General features: G+C 42.9%; 1 protein-coding gene across 1 annotated transcript in view; it reads right to left on the bottom strand.

Annotated features, from left to right (window-relative positions):
* Positions 1-392: 392 nt before the first annotated feature.
* Positions 393-14,788, bottom strand: part of twz (BTB/POZ domain-containing protein twz) — a 99,409-nt gene continuing 85,013 nt past the window's right edge. The window contains exons 4-6 of the mRNA XM_071588375.1: positions 10,306-10,511; positions 1,143-1,189; positions 393-872 (exon numbers count right to left, since the gene is read on the bottom strand). Of these exons, the coding sequence (XP_071444476.1) occupies positions 393-872; positions 1,143-1,189; positions 10,306-10,511 (733 nt within the window). The remainder of the gene's footprint in view (positions 873-1,142; positions 1,190-10,305; positions 10,512-14,788) is intronic.

Raw genomic sequence — 14,788 nt, 5'->3', positions numbered from 1 at the left:
CGAATTCACAGATAAAAACAAATTCATTTAAATTTTTACACGCCGGGAGAAGTCGAAATATTTCCTCAACCGCTGGTCCTCCTTTCCACATCTCCGAAGTCGCGGAAATTCATTTAGAAACTTCCTGCACACACCTTCTCTCCGCATGATAAGCAAGCGTGTTTTTGAGCGCGGATTGAGGTGATTGCGTAGTAGAGGAGCGGTTTCATTTAACATGGATATAATCTTCGTACAGTTGAAAGAGGAAACGGTACAGAGCACCTCCGGGAGTCCAAATCATGCGTCAGTTAAGAAGAAATTTCCTCCCGTGGTCTTCTCTCCTACAGAGGAAGTCCGAGCCGGCGAGCCCAAGGGATACCGCGTCAGAGGGCACCCCATAGCCCTCAGAGCAGCTACGAGGGATAAACCCTCCTCACGAAGAGGTACTCGGAGAACTGTTGACCCTCCACGCCGCCTCCGTTGCTCGCGGCGACTCGGAATCCGGCGTTGAGAAGCCTCGTGACCGCCTGCACGGAGTTGAGCTTGCAGTAGCCGTTGAGCGGGAAGCGGATGACGTGGCGGGGGTCTCCGCCGGCCGCCGCGTTCCACGCCACATTGCTTCGCACGTCCATGAGCGCCTGGCTCGTCTCCGGGAAGGCTTCGTCGATGAGCGCCCTCTCCCCCGAGAGCATCACCCGCTCGCCCAGGTCGGGGCTGACATGCAGGGCCACGCACTCGAACGTCACCTCAGCCGACTCGTCATCATCGCCGTCCCCGCACTCGGCACCCCCGAGGCCGCCGGCGCCGCCCCCGCCGCCCTCCCCCTCGCCTCGGGCGCCCGACACCCTCACTGTTGCCGTTCCCCGCCGTCGCACGCCGCACCCGTCTTCGTCCTCGTCCACATCCTCCGGGGCGCCCAGCATCATGGCCCCCTCCCGACCCACTTGCCCCCCACGGCCCCCGCCCTCGTCGTCATCCTCATCGTCCTCCTCGTCGGCAGCATCACCCTCGAGGTGGCGCCGGCGTCGGTGTCGATGCACCAGCGAGGGCACACCCCGGTGGTGGTGGTTTTTGAAGGGGACACCGCCGAGGCGTCGGAGACCGCGGGGCCCGCGCCCCACGAGGGCACCCGCGCCCATAGTGACGGCGGCGGCCTTGCAGGCTGTCCTGGCGCGGTCCTTCCGGAGTTGTTCTAGCTGCCGGATCATTGCTGCGGGACAGAGAGGAGAGAGGGTGTTAAAATGCATACTTATGATTTTGCTTTAAGGATGGTATAATGTAGATGGATACACAGCGAGTGCATTATTTATAACTTTAGCCTCTAAATCCAACACAAATTTGAAGATATAGTCCTTCGAGATAGGAAATATTTCCAAGCCGATATAATGTTATACATAGTAGATGATATCATAAAGGTTATCCATTACAGTTTTTCAAAGCAATTTTAAACTTATTTCTTTATAAACCCATTGGAAATACTTGATTAAATTATTGTACGAGCTAGCGTTTTGTAACAGGTTAAACTCTAAAACTTGCAAATCTTCGACAGTGAACCATTTATTATAGTCATTACAACTCGCGTGTACTGGAAAAAAAATCAATATTCCCTTTTTGCTACGCCTCAGACCGTATCGATCCCTAACCCAGCCTTACGCTTTCAAACTTGAATGCAGAACCAATGTGTATTCAAATTATTACTAAATTATTACATAGAAAGTGTAATGTAGTCGGAGCATCTTATTTTATACCCTGCTGAAAAAACCGGGTAGTCGACATTGAAGATTCGTGACGATTAGACTGAAAATATTATTTTCGATTCCAAATAGCACATAGCTACAAAGCGAAGAAACAAATAAAAGTGTTGAGATGCAAGGGGGAAGACAATGATCATCCTTGCGTTGCCGTCCTTGGAGGAGAGAAGAGGGCTGAGCTTAAGAAGCCACGGAAGCGGGTATCATCACTTGAGAAGATGAGGGGGACGTGACGGGCGGGCCCCCACACATCCAACGCCGGAGAACGAGTTTACATTCCGCGCACCTGCCCCTTTGGGCCTTCCCGCCCGAAATGACCAAGATTGCATCTGTCTGGGTGTCTCATTTTTTATGCCCCCCTCCATATATTTTTATCCTTGATTATCTGAGAGGCTGGTGAAATTATCTCCAAATTTAATCAGTGATTCTTATTTTTTCCCTCGCTCAGCTCAAGAAAGTTCTCCATCATGGCTCATAATAAAACACTGAAGTAATATGCTCAACGTCTTTTCCCGTAATTTTTTAAGTGGATATTTAAAAGCAGTCACTTCGCGGAAGAACATGAGATCGATTTTAGCGCGGGGAGGAATGAGTGTCATAAATGGATTGATTTAATGAAATTTAGTTGGCCAAATTCATTTACAATTCTCATGGCCACCAATTCCTGCTCAACTTATATATTTACGATCATTATTGTTGCTTCACGAGAGCTTACTAAATAAATCGACATTAGCAGTGTGCTACACTTTCCTCCGCTCTGATACTCAGGATTAATTGGGCCATTAGCGATTTTGGCAATAAAATTGAACCCAAAATAATGACAAGATGGCTTTGTTCGATTCCTGTACTTAATCAAATATCTCTTATTGCTTTGTCGTTCTAAGCGGGGATGCTATGTACACTAGGTCAATGACGATAATGCGTACCTAGACACACCGCGCTTGCCGAGGCAAAGTCTTAGCTTTCCACCAGGCGCATTTCCATTTTATCTTTCACAACTAATTTAACCAAAAGTGTAAAGTCCTGAACGAACACGGCCTTCAAATTCCTTTCCCTATTCACAGTTTTCACCGCGGAAATATCAGATCCTCGATAGATATGGCAAAGTTGTATATGAGGAACTGATGTCTGGATTGATGCTAAAAATTTTGGAAAGGCAGTGAAATGATTTTCAAAAATTATTTCACTCACGGAATAGGCCGCTTAGGGGGCACAACGCATTCCGGAGGAGACGGACGGCAATGGGAGTCCATCGGACGATTGGACACACGAGGAAACGGCGGCGAAGAAAGAAACGGTAGCACTAACGAATGGCGAAACTCACCGCTAGGGAAAGGGTTTAGATTCACTGCTCCCAGGTCGCCCTGGCGCCGCCGTCATTTTCGCCAGCTCTCTTCACATGACCCGTTTGTCGCCACATTCGCTGCATCATTCGCTGACCACACACGACTCCCCTATCCGTGATTCCCGGACTATTTTCATCGGGAATACCTATCTTGCCATGTGAGGCTGTCACGAATTTTAACATCGCACGGCAATGTAAATTCATATCGTATGAGCGTCAGCCGATCGGAATTTCGGGGTAGGCAAATGGACTCCAACGAATTTTTGATCTGGACGACAACGGGTACAATACTTCACATTTTACGATGCTTAACTAAATGATGTTCAGTTACAAGCAAATGATAAAGATACGTGTACATGGCATTTGTGGTATCGATATATTTCTCGGTATCCAGGCTCATCACCTTTTCTTTATGGTATGAAAATTATCAAATGGTGGATTCACGCTGAAAAAAGAACTTCCCGCAGTCCATATTTCAATGGTAATCCTTAGAAGATGGATTTTGCTCTTGGAAATAAAAAAATCTATCATAATATATTCATTAAATTATTACACATTCCTTTCACAAAAATCCCACCGACGATGATATTTAAACCCTTCTTTAATTCCTCTTTTCGAACACCCACCCAGCTACTTGGGAAAGATGAGCATTTACGCTGTCCCACCCTTTCCTCCCACGGCTATCGCCGAGGTTATCGTACACCTAAATCCGTCAAGACGTGGGGTTCCTTGAAGAGAAGCAACTGTTCTCAAAGGTCTCGGGGATTCAGGGGGAAATGGGAGGTGGGTGGAGGGCGAGAGAGGGACGGGGGCGATGAGGCTCGGAGCAGTGGGGGCGAAGGGAACTCCGATTGGAATGAACGCGAGATTGAAACGGGGCACGAGTTTAAAATGCCGCGATCCTCTCTCCCCCGCCCACTCCTGGGGTAAAACCCCGCCACATGATTCGCCTTAGTTCCATTTCTTTTAATTTTTTTCCTCCCCACTCTCGAATGAAGAGGAAGGAGGGAGTCGTGGGTCGGCGGAATGAGGCGAGCTGCGAGGGTTCGCGATTCCACGGTGTAAGGATGGAGGGCGGTCGGTGTTTGGAAGGGGGTCGATGGGGGGAGGGAGTTGAAGGGTGGTGGTAGGGGGTAGGAGGCCGTGAAGGGAGCGGGAAGATCAGAGGGAGGACGGCGAGGCTTAAAAGAGTTCAAGAGGCTCGGGGAGCTGGGTGCTCCGGAGATCGGAAGAATTATACAAAGCGAGCGAGCCGTAGGGGGAGGGAAGGACGGGAGAAGGGATGAGGGTGGGAAAAAGGGGATTGATGGCGCGCGGGGCGAGGGTGGTGGAACAGAAAGGAGAGGGGGTTTTAAAAGAGCGTTCGCGGTGCTCCGAAAACTCGCTGGGAATGCGCAGGATGGAGGAGAAGGGGGATCGAGGAAGTGAGTCGAGTGGTGGGGAAAGGAAGGAGACCCGTGTACACATGGGCGGGGGAATGTTTAAGGGGCTCTAACCGCTTTTAGTGTTTGCCTTCTGTTACTCTCAAGAAGTTTTCTTACATATTTTATTCAACTGTCAACTTTTGTTGCGCGTCTTGAGGTGAAGTCATTAAAATTTTGATAAGTAATTCCAAATGGTTCATACCGTTGAGAAATTATAGCTAAGGGAAGCAAACCATGTCGATATATTTTCAGTTTCAAATATTCCTACTGTAAAAGTAGATGACAGGTTACATTTTGAACTCCAAATTTAACTCTGGAAGTAATTGTTAAATTTTTTGAATGAGGAAGGAGGATTGGTGAAACAGATACAATTGGCTCGAGTTCAATTAAATAAATCAAATGTCCTTCATTGCATGACGGTCTCCCTATCGTGATGGTAAACGGTTTCATTTTTTCCGAATTTCTGTCCACTACATCCTGAGCTAAACGGATTTAAAAAAACAGATTCGCTAGTAAAAAATGACATTCGATCTTGCCAATTCACTATGCTCTAATTCCATTGATATTTTAGACAGTTATTGTTTTTCCACACTTCCTGCCTCTTTTCTGTTTGCAAAGATGGAATAATTTCAGTCTCCTGTACGATAATCCGTGATGAATTTAAATGAAACTTGCAAAAAAATGTTAAGAAAATGTAAAAAGTTCAGGAGCAAGGAAATGAGCAAACAGGCTTTCAAAGATATTTGATTGTTTGTATTTGAATTACTGTAAACCATCTAGTCCTGGATAAAGGGAAAAATTCTCCATAAATTTTTCGGAATATTGGCAGAAAAAATCATATCTTTTACCAGAGTAGACGTAAAAATGACTGTTTAAATCTTACAGTAAATGGGAACAGCGGATACGAGTTTATTTGCATTGAATGCTTTTTCCACGTGGACTTAAAATGGCTGAACGGTCTGAGAGTGAAGAGGCTGCAGTGAAAGAGCATTAATAATTAAGTTGTTTTAGTAGGCAACTGCGGTAAATTGTATTGCGGCCAAATGAAGACACTTTTTCGAATACTTCGAAAAATATATTGACTCCCGAATTGCATTTACATAAAGGTGAAGTCATTTCATATTTACTTTACCAGGGGAGACAAAATGAATTATTTGCAGATTCTCATTTTCCTGGGATGACAAAAGTTAACTAAAGAAATCAACGGAAGTTCCCTCTTTGAAAAACGTATGGTGTAGAAAGACACTAAAATTGGCAGTGAAAATATTAAGCCATAATTCGTTCATCCACAGTCAATTTGCTAAAAAGTGAATGCAATACTATATGTAATTTAAAGCCATATATGAGGAAATCCGGTGACCGCGTACATTACGAGTATTATGTTTTCGTTATAATCATGTTTATTGGTACTTTTGCAATAATTACGTGAAGATAAATGCGAATTTCGCATTATTATATATATATATATATATATATATATATATATATATATATATACATACATATATATACACATATGAATATATGTATTTATTCTAATATACGTATTTGTGTAGGTTCATTAATACACGGTATGTTCCAAAAGTATTGCAATTCAATTTCCCGCGCCGCTCCAATTGGTCGAAGTGAGATCAAATTACTTGGAGTAGGTAGGGGGACACACTAAGCTTTGCCAAAAAACTAGTCTCAGTGCTCCCTAAGCTGTGCAAGTGGCAGGACATTAGTTATTGCAAACCTCTGCGCGCCGACCGTGTCACGAAAAAACCAACCGAGCGGGAATTTCAAGTGAACTTTTGCAACGTATTGAATGAAAGTGAACCTGATTATTTGGACAACGCCATCCCTGGTGATAAGACCTGGGTTTTTGAATACGACCCAAAAACAAAACGCCAAAGCTCTGAGTGGCACACCGACCAGTACCCCAAGCCCAAAAAGGCAAGAATGAGCAAATCAAAAGTGAAAACAATGCTTTTTGTCTTTTTTGACATGAGATTATATAAATAATTAGATATGTACTATGTTGTTAAACGAAAAGTAGTACTATGAGTTTTTAAGGAGGGGTATTTTTGCACCCATGAGATTTTTACGTCAATGCGACTTTCATTAAACAAATTGAAAAGTAACCAAAAATATATACGTTTTTACATATTTATTTGTGGGCCTAAATAAAAAAATACACTAGGCAATCCAACCTGATTTGGTTAGAGGCACATTGAGCGCAAGTGTAATATTGATAGACAAACTCGACGCACACCGGCAAAAGTGGGAAACAAAATATTCGCACAGACATTTTAAAAAATGAGGGACTATTACGTTGTTGAGTGTGAGTTCCGAGTGCGAACGCACATGTGTATGTGTGGGAATTTGTGAGCGCGAGCGACAAACAAGTGAGAAAGCATTTGCAGGGAGATAGAGAGAGGAACAATCACTATTGGAAACTGCGCAATTACCATCGATCCCCATTTTACTCCCGCCCGCGAATCGTGACCGTACGAACAATTTCTCCGCGAGACGGATCCGCTCGCCTCGCGGTCGTCACCCCCTCGGGCCCCATTCTATATACCTTTTCTCCCCCGTCTCCTCCTCTTTGGCTTAACCTCCCAATCAAGCAACCGCCTCTCTACCACGGCCTCCCACCTCAAACTTCTCCATCTCCTTCATTCATTCATTCATACTTTCCTTCGGCATGCCCCTTATTTCTTCTCCACGTACCACTTCCTCCTCCCCATTCCAGTGCCCCACTCCTCCCTTATTCTCTCTCTCATCTCTTTCACCTCTTCAGCGGGAGCCAAAAGGCGCTCGGGGCCGCTGAATGTGAGAGGTACGTTTTTTTTTGGCTTTGGGACGTTTTGAATGCCCGGAAACTGGAGGAACGTCTGGGGAAATCATCCAGAGTCGCGACTCCGGTTTTCAGGGTGTCTGGGTGAGTACGTGGTCGAGATAGACGGTTGAATGTATATGACGCGGGCTCAGGAATACATGAAGATTTCCAGATGTGTATTCTCATACTATATGACAGTTACTGCGGAGGATATTTAATTGCGTGATATTGCCAAATGGGTGAGGATCTTATGTCTACAGTTCTTGTGATTCTATCATCAATCATTAACAAAATAATTATTACTCTTTCCTCTGAAGCAATAACTCGCTTTGCGCAGCACAGAGGAGAGAAAGCAATCCAAGGCTACTGTCTTTCGGTAATAATTTGATCGCGATGATAGCCTGTTTGATTGAGCGTGACTGCAACAGATCCGTCAAGCGTGAGGGAAGACGACGCGTTGCTCTGCCCCGTATATTAATAAATGCTGCAGTCATTTATGCCCCACAAATACTATCGAGAGCTCATGAGTAAAATCAAACTTTACAATGCGAAAGTCTTTTCAATCATTCGCCGACTTGATTATTGCAAAGCTTCGTGATATTATATACCATAAATTCTGAAATAATGTGGACCATTAAGTGACATTGGCCAATATGTTGATTGGGAGTATTTAAAAAAATTGTCTATAATGGTTTTAGATCGTCAAGGATCAAGAAGGTGCGAGCGAAAATGACTCAGGTAAGTGGAATAGGAATCAAAACGATCCCAAGCTGGACTCGATGTTGGGAGCTTGCGTTAAATGCAATCTCTCGACTTCGCCATCGATGATTCGTGGCACATTTGACGATGGCATCCCATATTTGTTTGTCCACTCCAGTTCCCACGAACCTTTTCGATACGCCCACCGTGCTATATCATGCCCGCCATTCCACAAGCTCCTGACTCTGAACCCTCTCAAAATCTTGTCCCTCAATTCATTCTGATTCCTTTCATGTTTCCCGCTATCCTTTCAAAAATCTCGAAGCATATCGATAAGATTTAAGATCCGTTTAAGTAATTGATGCACACCCACTCTTGTGGAGTGACAAGAGCCAATTGCTGGTAATTAGAGACTTGGAAATTTTCCAAACTATTTATATTTTGCTTGTCGATTTCGACACCACGACGATATTTTCAAAGTAGTATTACCTTGGCACTCTGGCGTTGAAATTGATCGGAATAATAAGATTTGTGATATATTACAAAATGCTTAATTATCAACGATGGCTTTCGGTCTCCATCTTTCAAAGTTTTTTCCCCAGCATAATGCATGGAAGAATGCATGTCTGACTTCGGTAACAGCATTAATCTTACCTGTTTTGTAGTAAATTGGTGAAAAGTCATCCTTACCTTGTCTTTGACTAGGTATATATTTGTTTCACGAGTTCCAGATTTTGAGCAAATGTAGATACCAGGCACTTGTGAGCAACCGGCCACAATTTATGCTACCAACCCCAACTCATTTTTCATTTATCTCAGCCCAGAACGCGATCACGATGACCAATTAACAGATTAGGAGGTATGGATTTCTCTCGTTCGGTTGTTATTCATTAATCCATTGCCACCGCCACTAATTTCATTGAGTGAATGAACGACAATATAAAGGCACCATTTCTGTATGGCCGATTAAGGACGTGAAACTCACCCCTTTTTGCCCTGTTCCATCACCGTCCCCTCGCTGCTCCCCTTCCACTGCCTCTCATGTAACCAACAAACAACGTCCTCTGTCCACTCCCCACTCCGATACCTGCTCGCAGTCCAACCTCCCACTCCCAGTCTCCCCCACCCCCCACCGTCTACCGCGAGTCCCAATCTCGAAATTTTTCCGCCCGCTAATGGGCCCGCCGTCACTTTGGCATTTTCGCTCGGACCGACCTAATGGACGACCCCCATCAGTGATGAGGTTGCCTCCAGGGTATCCATCGCCAGGACTCTTTTATTTCCCTCCCCCCATCCTACCCTCCCTTCCTCTCGCCCCCATCCTTTCCCTTATACCGCCCCTGGCGCCCCCAATCGAGTATATATAGTCAGCCTCGTCCGTCTCTCTCGCTTTCCCACTCCCTCCATCCTTCTCTCTCTCAGGCTCTCCTAGGACCCTCCGACCTCCGGGACACCGCCTCCGGTGGCCGTGTCGCAAACTAACGCAATGATCGCCACCGCCACTTCCACCTCCGAGGGTATCTCAGAGGGAACGTTTCCCGAGCGCTAATTTCACTCCGGTGCACCCTAGACTTTCTTTACTTTGGCGCTACCTTTTTTTTACCATCTATAAACTCCGCCAGTCTCCTCTCAAAACAACCCCACTCTTTCTCGAAAATATCGGAATAAATTAAAAGGAGCTCGTTGCTAGGTTGACCTCGAAAGGGAAAATCCACCGATGCATTCGAGGCAGTAATTATAATACACGAGATGGAGCGCAGTGGCGCGCTAATTTAATTGGCAATTTTAATTAAACAAGAGCAGCTGGCGCCAATTTCGACATGTTAATTAACTAATACTATGGTTACATTTGTAAAAATATCAATCGACTGTTATTACCACGCGGTTAAAATATGTATACATGTATCGAATGGGCTGATTTCTAGACGGAAGGCAACGAAGTAAACAGAAAAATTGCGAATCCATGCATATTTAAAAAATTAGCTCTCTCATCAAAATTCACATAATAACTATTTAGAACGATTTGGTATTCATCTATAACTTCGAATTAAATTAAGTGTTTAAGGAGCTTCTTTGTTTGTGTTACGACTAAACTGAGAGAAGAAAATAAGAGGCCAGAAACTTTAAACTTTTTGCAAATTTGTTTGCTAATGGCTAAACTTAATGATAGTGTTGTTAAATTAAGGTACACCACTGTCACCAAGAAACCAAATGATCATTAAACAAATGGAAGGAGAAATATAGGGAACTCAGTCAGTGAATGTGTATTTTCCAATGCATACTCACGTGCTATTTCGAAATAACGCGCCTCTTCCAGCAGTAGGTCGAGGTCTGCGAAGTTTTCGGGAACCAGCAATCGGGCGTTCCTCATGAAGTTTAGTATGTGTCGGAACATCCTGCCATCTCTATCGATGAAGTAGTGCTGTTTGAGACTGTCTAAGACTATGGGAATGCTTCCATTGAACAGCTTTGCAAGTCTGGATTCCGGATACCTGTTTAGAAAAGAGAATGATAACGAATTATTTAATACGAAAGTTTTCATTCAGGTCTTTATGCAAATTAAAGAGTATTATTAAACGATGCCACTGAATAATATATTGAAATAAATACAAATATAACTTTTTATTAAGTGCTACACTCTATATTTAGCAATTACCTAAAAATATATATTTCAGAAAAAAAGTAACTTTAAAGCATAACTTTAGACATTTAATGGAAATACGAATATTATTTACAAATGGAAAAAATAGAATTTTCTATTATTTTTCATAGAATGTTAGGACAAACATTCATCTTGCATTTTTAACTTAGCTGAGGGGTTTATTCCTCGCATACATGACATTAATAGTAGTGTAAGAATAGTAAGGAAAGAGACTGGTAAACTCAAATCCTTCGGACTTTATTTCGTGGAATTTTTGGACATCCACTTTAGAGCAAAAGCAGTAGTACCTACTTTTCCACTCATCCGTACGAAGATTAGACACATATTGGTACGAAGCGTTCCAGCGTGTTCCGCCTTTCTTATTACCTGATGATGCCGTTATTCGGGAAACGCGCCATACGAATAAACATCTGTAGAAAAGTTCTATTCCATCTTTGTTTTAATATAAATAAAAGTAGCTACATGGGATTACATGAAGGCATCATGCTAACTAGTGGCAATCAAACGCAACAAGGAATTTTGTTCGCAAAAAGAAAGATGAGTTCACTTTAAATTCCAACTTAGATCTCATTTATATCAACGACAAATTCTTCACAGCAGAAAATACGTACTGTGCGAACATCACATTTAGATAACAAAGGTATTTCTATTTTCCGCGTAAGAAGCTATATATTCTGGTTGTTTTCATATATTGATTTCGTTTAACAGATGAATACAATATTGACATCACAAAAAGATATATTTTAAGTTTTTAGAGCCTTATTACGCCCATTTATTATTCGTTGAACATCAAATAAATGCGATGCGATGACCGATAGGAATCGGTTTAAAAGGTTCGTGGAATTAAAGTATGTGGATGTAAAATAAGAAATCTGGCCATCAACGATCTATGAAATGAATGAAAACCTCTATTCAAATAATGAATCCGAGAATGTCAAAAATATCACTCACTCTTTGCTGACCTAAATAACAACACAGTCAATAACATTGAAATTCGTTGGACACGCAGACGAAAAATGAGATCCTGGTGCCCGGGTGATAGACATAACATGATGTTTCTCACGATCCTAGGTTAGGTTGGGAGGTACTTCATTCACGAAAGGATGAGTGATTTGCCTTAGGTAGGGGCTGAAAGAGCCCCACACTCTCCCGGATGATAACGTAAAAATGGAAGCACGAAGGTGTCCCCTTCCCCAACCCTCTCTTGTTAGCGCTGGAACTTAAACGCTCACGAACATCATGATTTGATTTATTACCTGAAGTGCCACTCATAATAGGATTAGAAAATCAGAAAATAATCTGATTAACGCAACGGACATGCAGACCTAATTGGGATCCACTTCATCGAGGAAAGTTGGCTGGAGTGATTACGTGAGAAATTTTATTACGTAATACGATAGGTGCGTTACCTCTAGAACCTACTTAGCGTCCCCTTTTACTATAAGGTTTTCAACACACGAAAAAAATGAATGTTTTCGGAGCTTCATAGAAGTATTTGAAAAGAATCCATAGCAAACGCATGTAAATTAAATGCTTTATTCAATGAATCTGGCAGGATTTCAATCAATTTTACAGTCAACATAATAAAAACAAAGTTACCTTCACGACTATAGTTTCTTATTTTAGATCCAATAAGGTATTTGATATTTCATCATCAGACTTCGAGGGAAAACAAAAATGCAGTTTAGTTGGGGTGAAAATCAATTGAAAGAGAAATTTTTCGTAAGACGATTGAATTCCATGACATAAAATACGCTGCTGGGTAACATTGGCTCCGACAAGTTCCCCGAATCTTCAAAGGGGATAAAATGTTGCGGACGCATTAAAAGTCACAGGAAATTGGATCGGCAGCGGTTTCACCCCGTGTGGAACGAGTTTTTATTCGTCGCAGCCGGTATGGAAATTATATTTGTCAATTTACAAAATCAAATATCACTGCTCTCACAATTTGTAGCTCCGAACGAATTGCTTACGTACCACTGGTGCATTCCCGCGAGGGACGTGTGAAACGACCGCGAGTCGATTTGCGGGTGAAAGATATGGAACCTGTTTGGAAATCATTTTAACGAATAGCCGTGCATGAATCACGAGAGTCGAAGTCCCACTCCGGGAATCAACCCTATGACCTCATAGAGGGGGAAGAAGGGGGACAAGATGGACTATTCGTCGGGAGGGGTGGTAGCCCCCGGGGGAGAGGAGGGTGTGTAGAGGGAAGAGGGGGGGGTATCGGGGACGCGGGCGAAAATTGCACTTGCGACTGGGATGGGAACGAGGTAGTATTGGCGCTAAGGCCTGAAGGGACTCCGATGACTGCGCATTAAACTATTGAGACATATTGCGATCACGATTTAGAAATCGCCCTGTATTATCTGTGTCTAACGTTTATTGGAGGATGGTCGACTACGAGACAGACCGTGGCCCACATCTGAAGCATAACAAGATAATCAAGGTATGGGGCCGAATAAGAAAAATTGTGGGACGTCAAAATATATTGATCAGCTACACTAATGTCGTACCAAATACTCTGATGTTTTTAATAATAGCCAATCTCTTTCTTAAGCGATGGCATGGCTTTACATAAAAAAAACTACCAGGCACTTAAGATGATCAAGGACCAGCATATTTGAAGAATTTTTATTACATTTCCGGGGTCAGTATGTAATCCGTTTGAATCAAACAAAGAGGGAAATAAAGAGAAACATTTGTTGGATAAATCCCCTGGCGTAGAGACTAGAAGGACTGGAAAGTTATATTTTAAGGAACCTTAAACTATTGAATTTACCAAGTTTCCTCATGTACGAAAAATGGAACGTGACATTTACTGAACGTCGCTTTCCTGAATGCTTACAAAATGTCAGACCGGCCAGAAGCGGCTCTTTGGTGTCAGGTGTATCAAATGCATCATGGACCAACATTTTGAATGGCAGTGCCTTTATTGCCAGTGGTTTCAAGACTTTAGCAATTCAGCCATTGCCAAAGACTTTTATAGCCACTTAAACGATCTTTTAATAATCCTTTACCGGAGCCTGTCAGACAATTTTTCCGAAACATTCCCATTCTTTTGAATTTATTTTTTTTATATGACATGGGTCGGGTGTCGTGTTACGTCGGGAAGGTAATACGAATAAAGTAACTTATTTACAGATTCCACCACCTCAGGAAGATAATATCACGGAAGACGCACATCAATTGCATGAGTGAGCTCAAAGAAAGGTTTCACCTCGAAGAAGAGGGGGTTAAGTTAATGATGATGCCATATGTTGAAGAGCCATCAAAAGATTTTATTTTCCCTTCCGGATTTTATGGAATTTTGTTGGTTGAAAACGCATTCAGGGCCTGGAACGGGACATAAATTGAAATTCTTTCGATTCTCTCTCGTGAAACGCCTAAATATTTAGAGTTTTGACATTAACTTGTACAATAAAATGAAATAAAAGACTTGAGCAATTTCCTGGCAGAGTATCCCGAACGTGTTGAGAATTCCGCGAGAATGAATCCTGATTTTAGAATGAAAAAAAAGGTAGAAGCGGCGAATTCGGCAGGAATCATCACAATTGTCAAAATCACGAAGCAAATGCTTTTACGATGAATAACAATAAAAAAAGAGGTGAGAGAATGGGAGCAAGGATGAAATCTTCGGGATGTAGCGAAAAACCTGGGGAACAAAATCGGTCAACCCACTTATGAAGATCGGAACGATTTGACGAAGGAGGCTCCGGTGTTTTAGAAATCGTGATCTTTGGAGTGCACTCCGACGCATCGTACGACTGACTATTAGCTCTTCTCTCGCAGCGGGAACAGATGAAAGATGGTGAGAGCTTTCGTTCCTCTGGGGACGACTCTTTAATCTATGACCTTTCGATGGGGAAATTCCAAAGCTGGGATGCGCAACCTGTTTCCTCAAGTGCTAGAAGAATAGGCCAGAAGTTGAAGTGCCATTCCTCTGGTGGGTGTCAAACTCCTCTTAGTTTAAAAGCTCCTTTCTTATGAGGCATTAAACTAAGGCCGCAATTAAAAATTTAAACTAACAATTATCATATTTAATTGCCTGATGTAGCTATTTACACTTTGATAGGTAGATCATACATTTCCTACGGTATTATCAAA

The sequence above is a fragment of the Hetaerina americana genome, unplaced genomic scaffold, assembly GCF_022747635.1.
Source record: "Hetaerina americana unplaced genomic scaffold, ioHetAmer1.1.p SCAF_3, whole genome shotgun sequence".
Taxonomy (NCBI): Eukaryota; Metazoa; Arthropoda; class Insecta; order Odonata; family Calopterygidae; genus Hetaerina; species Hetaerina americana.
This window is presented reverse-complemented; position numbering and strand designations above follow the sequence as displayed.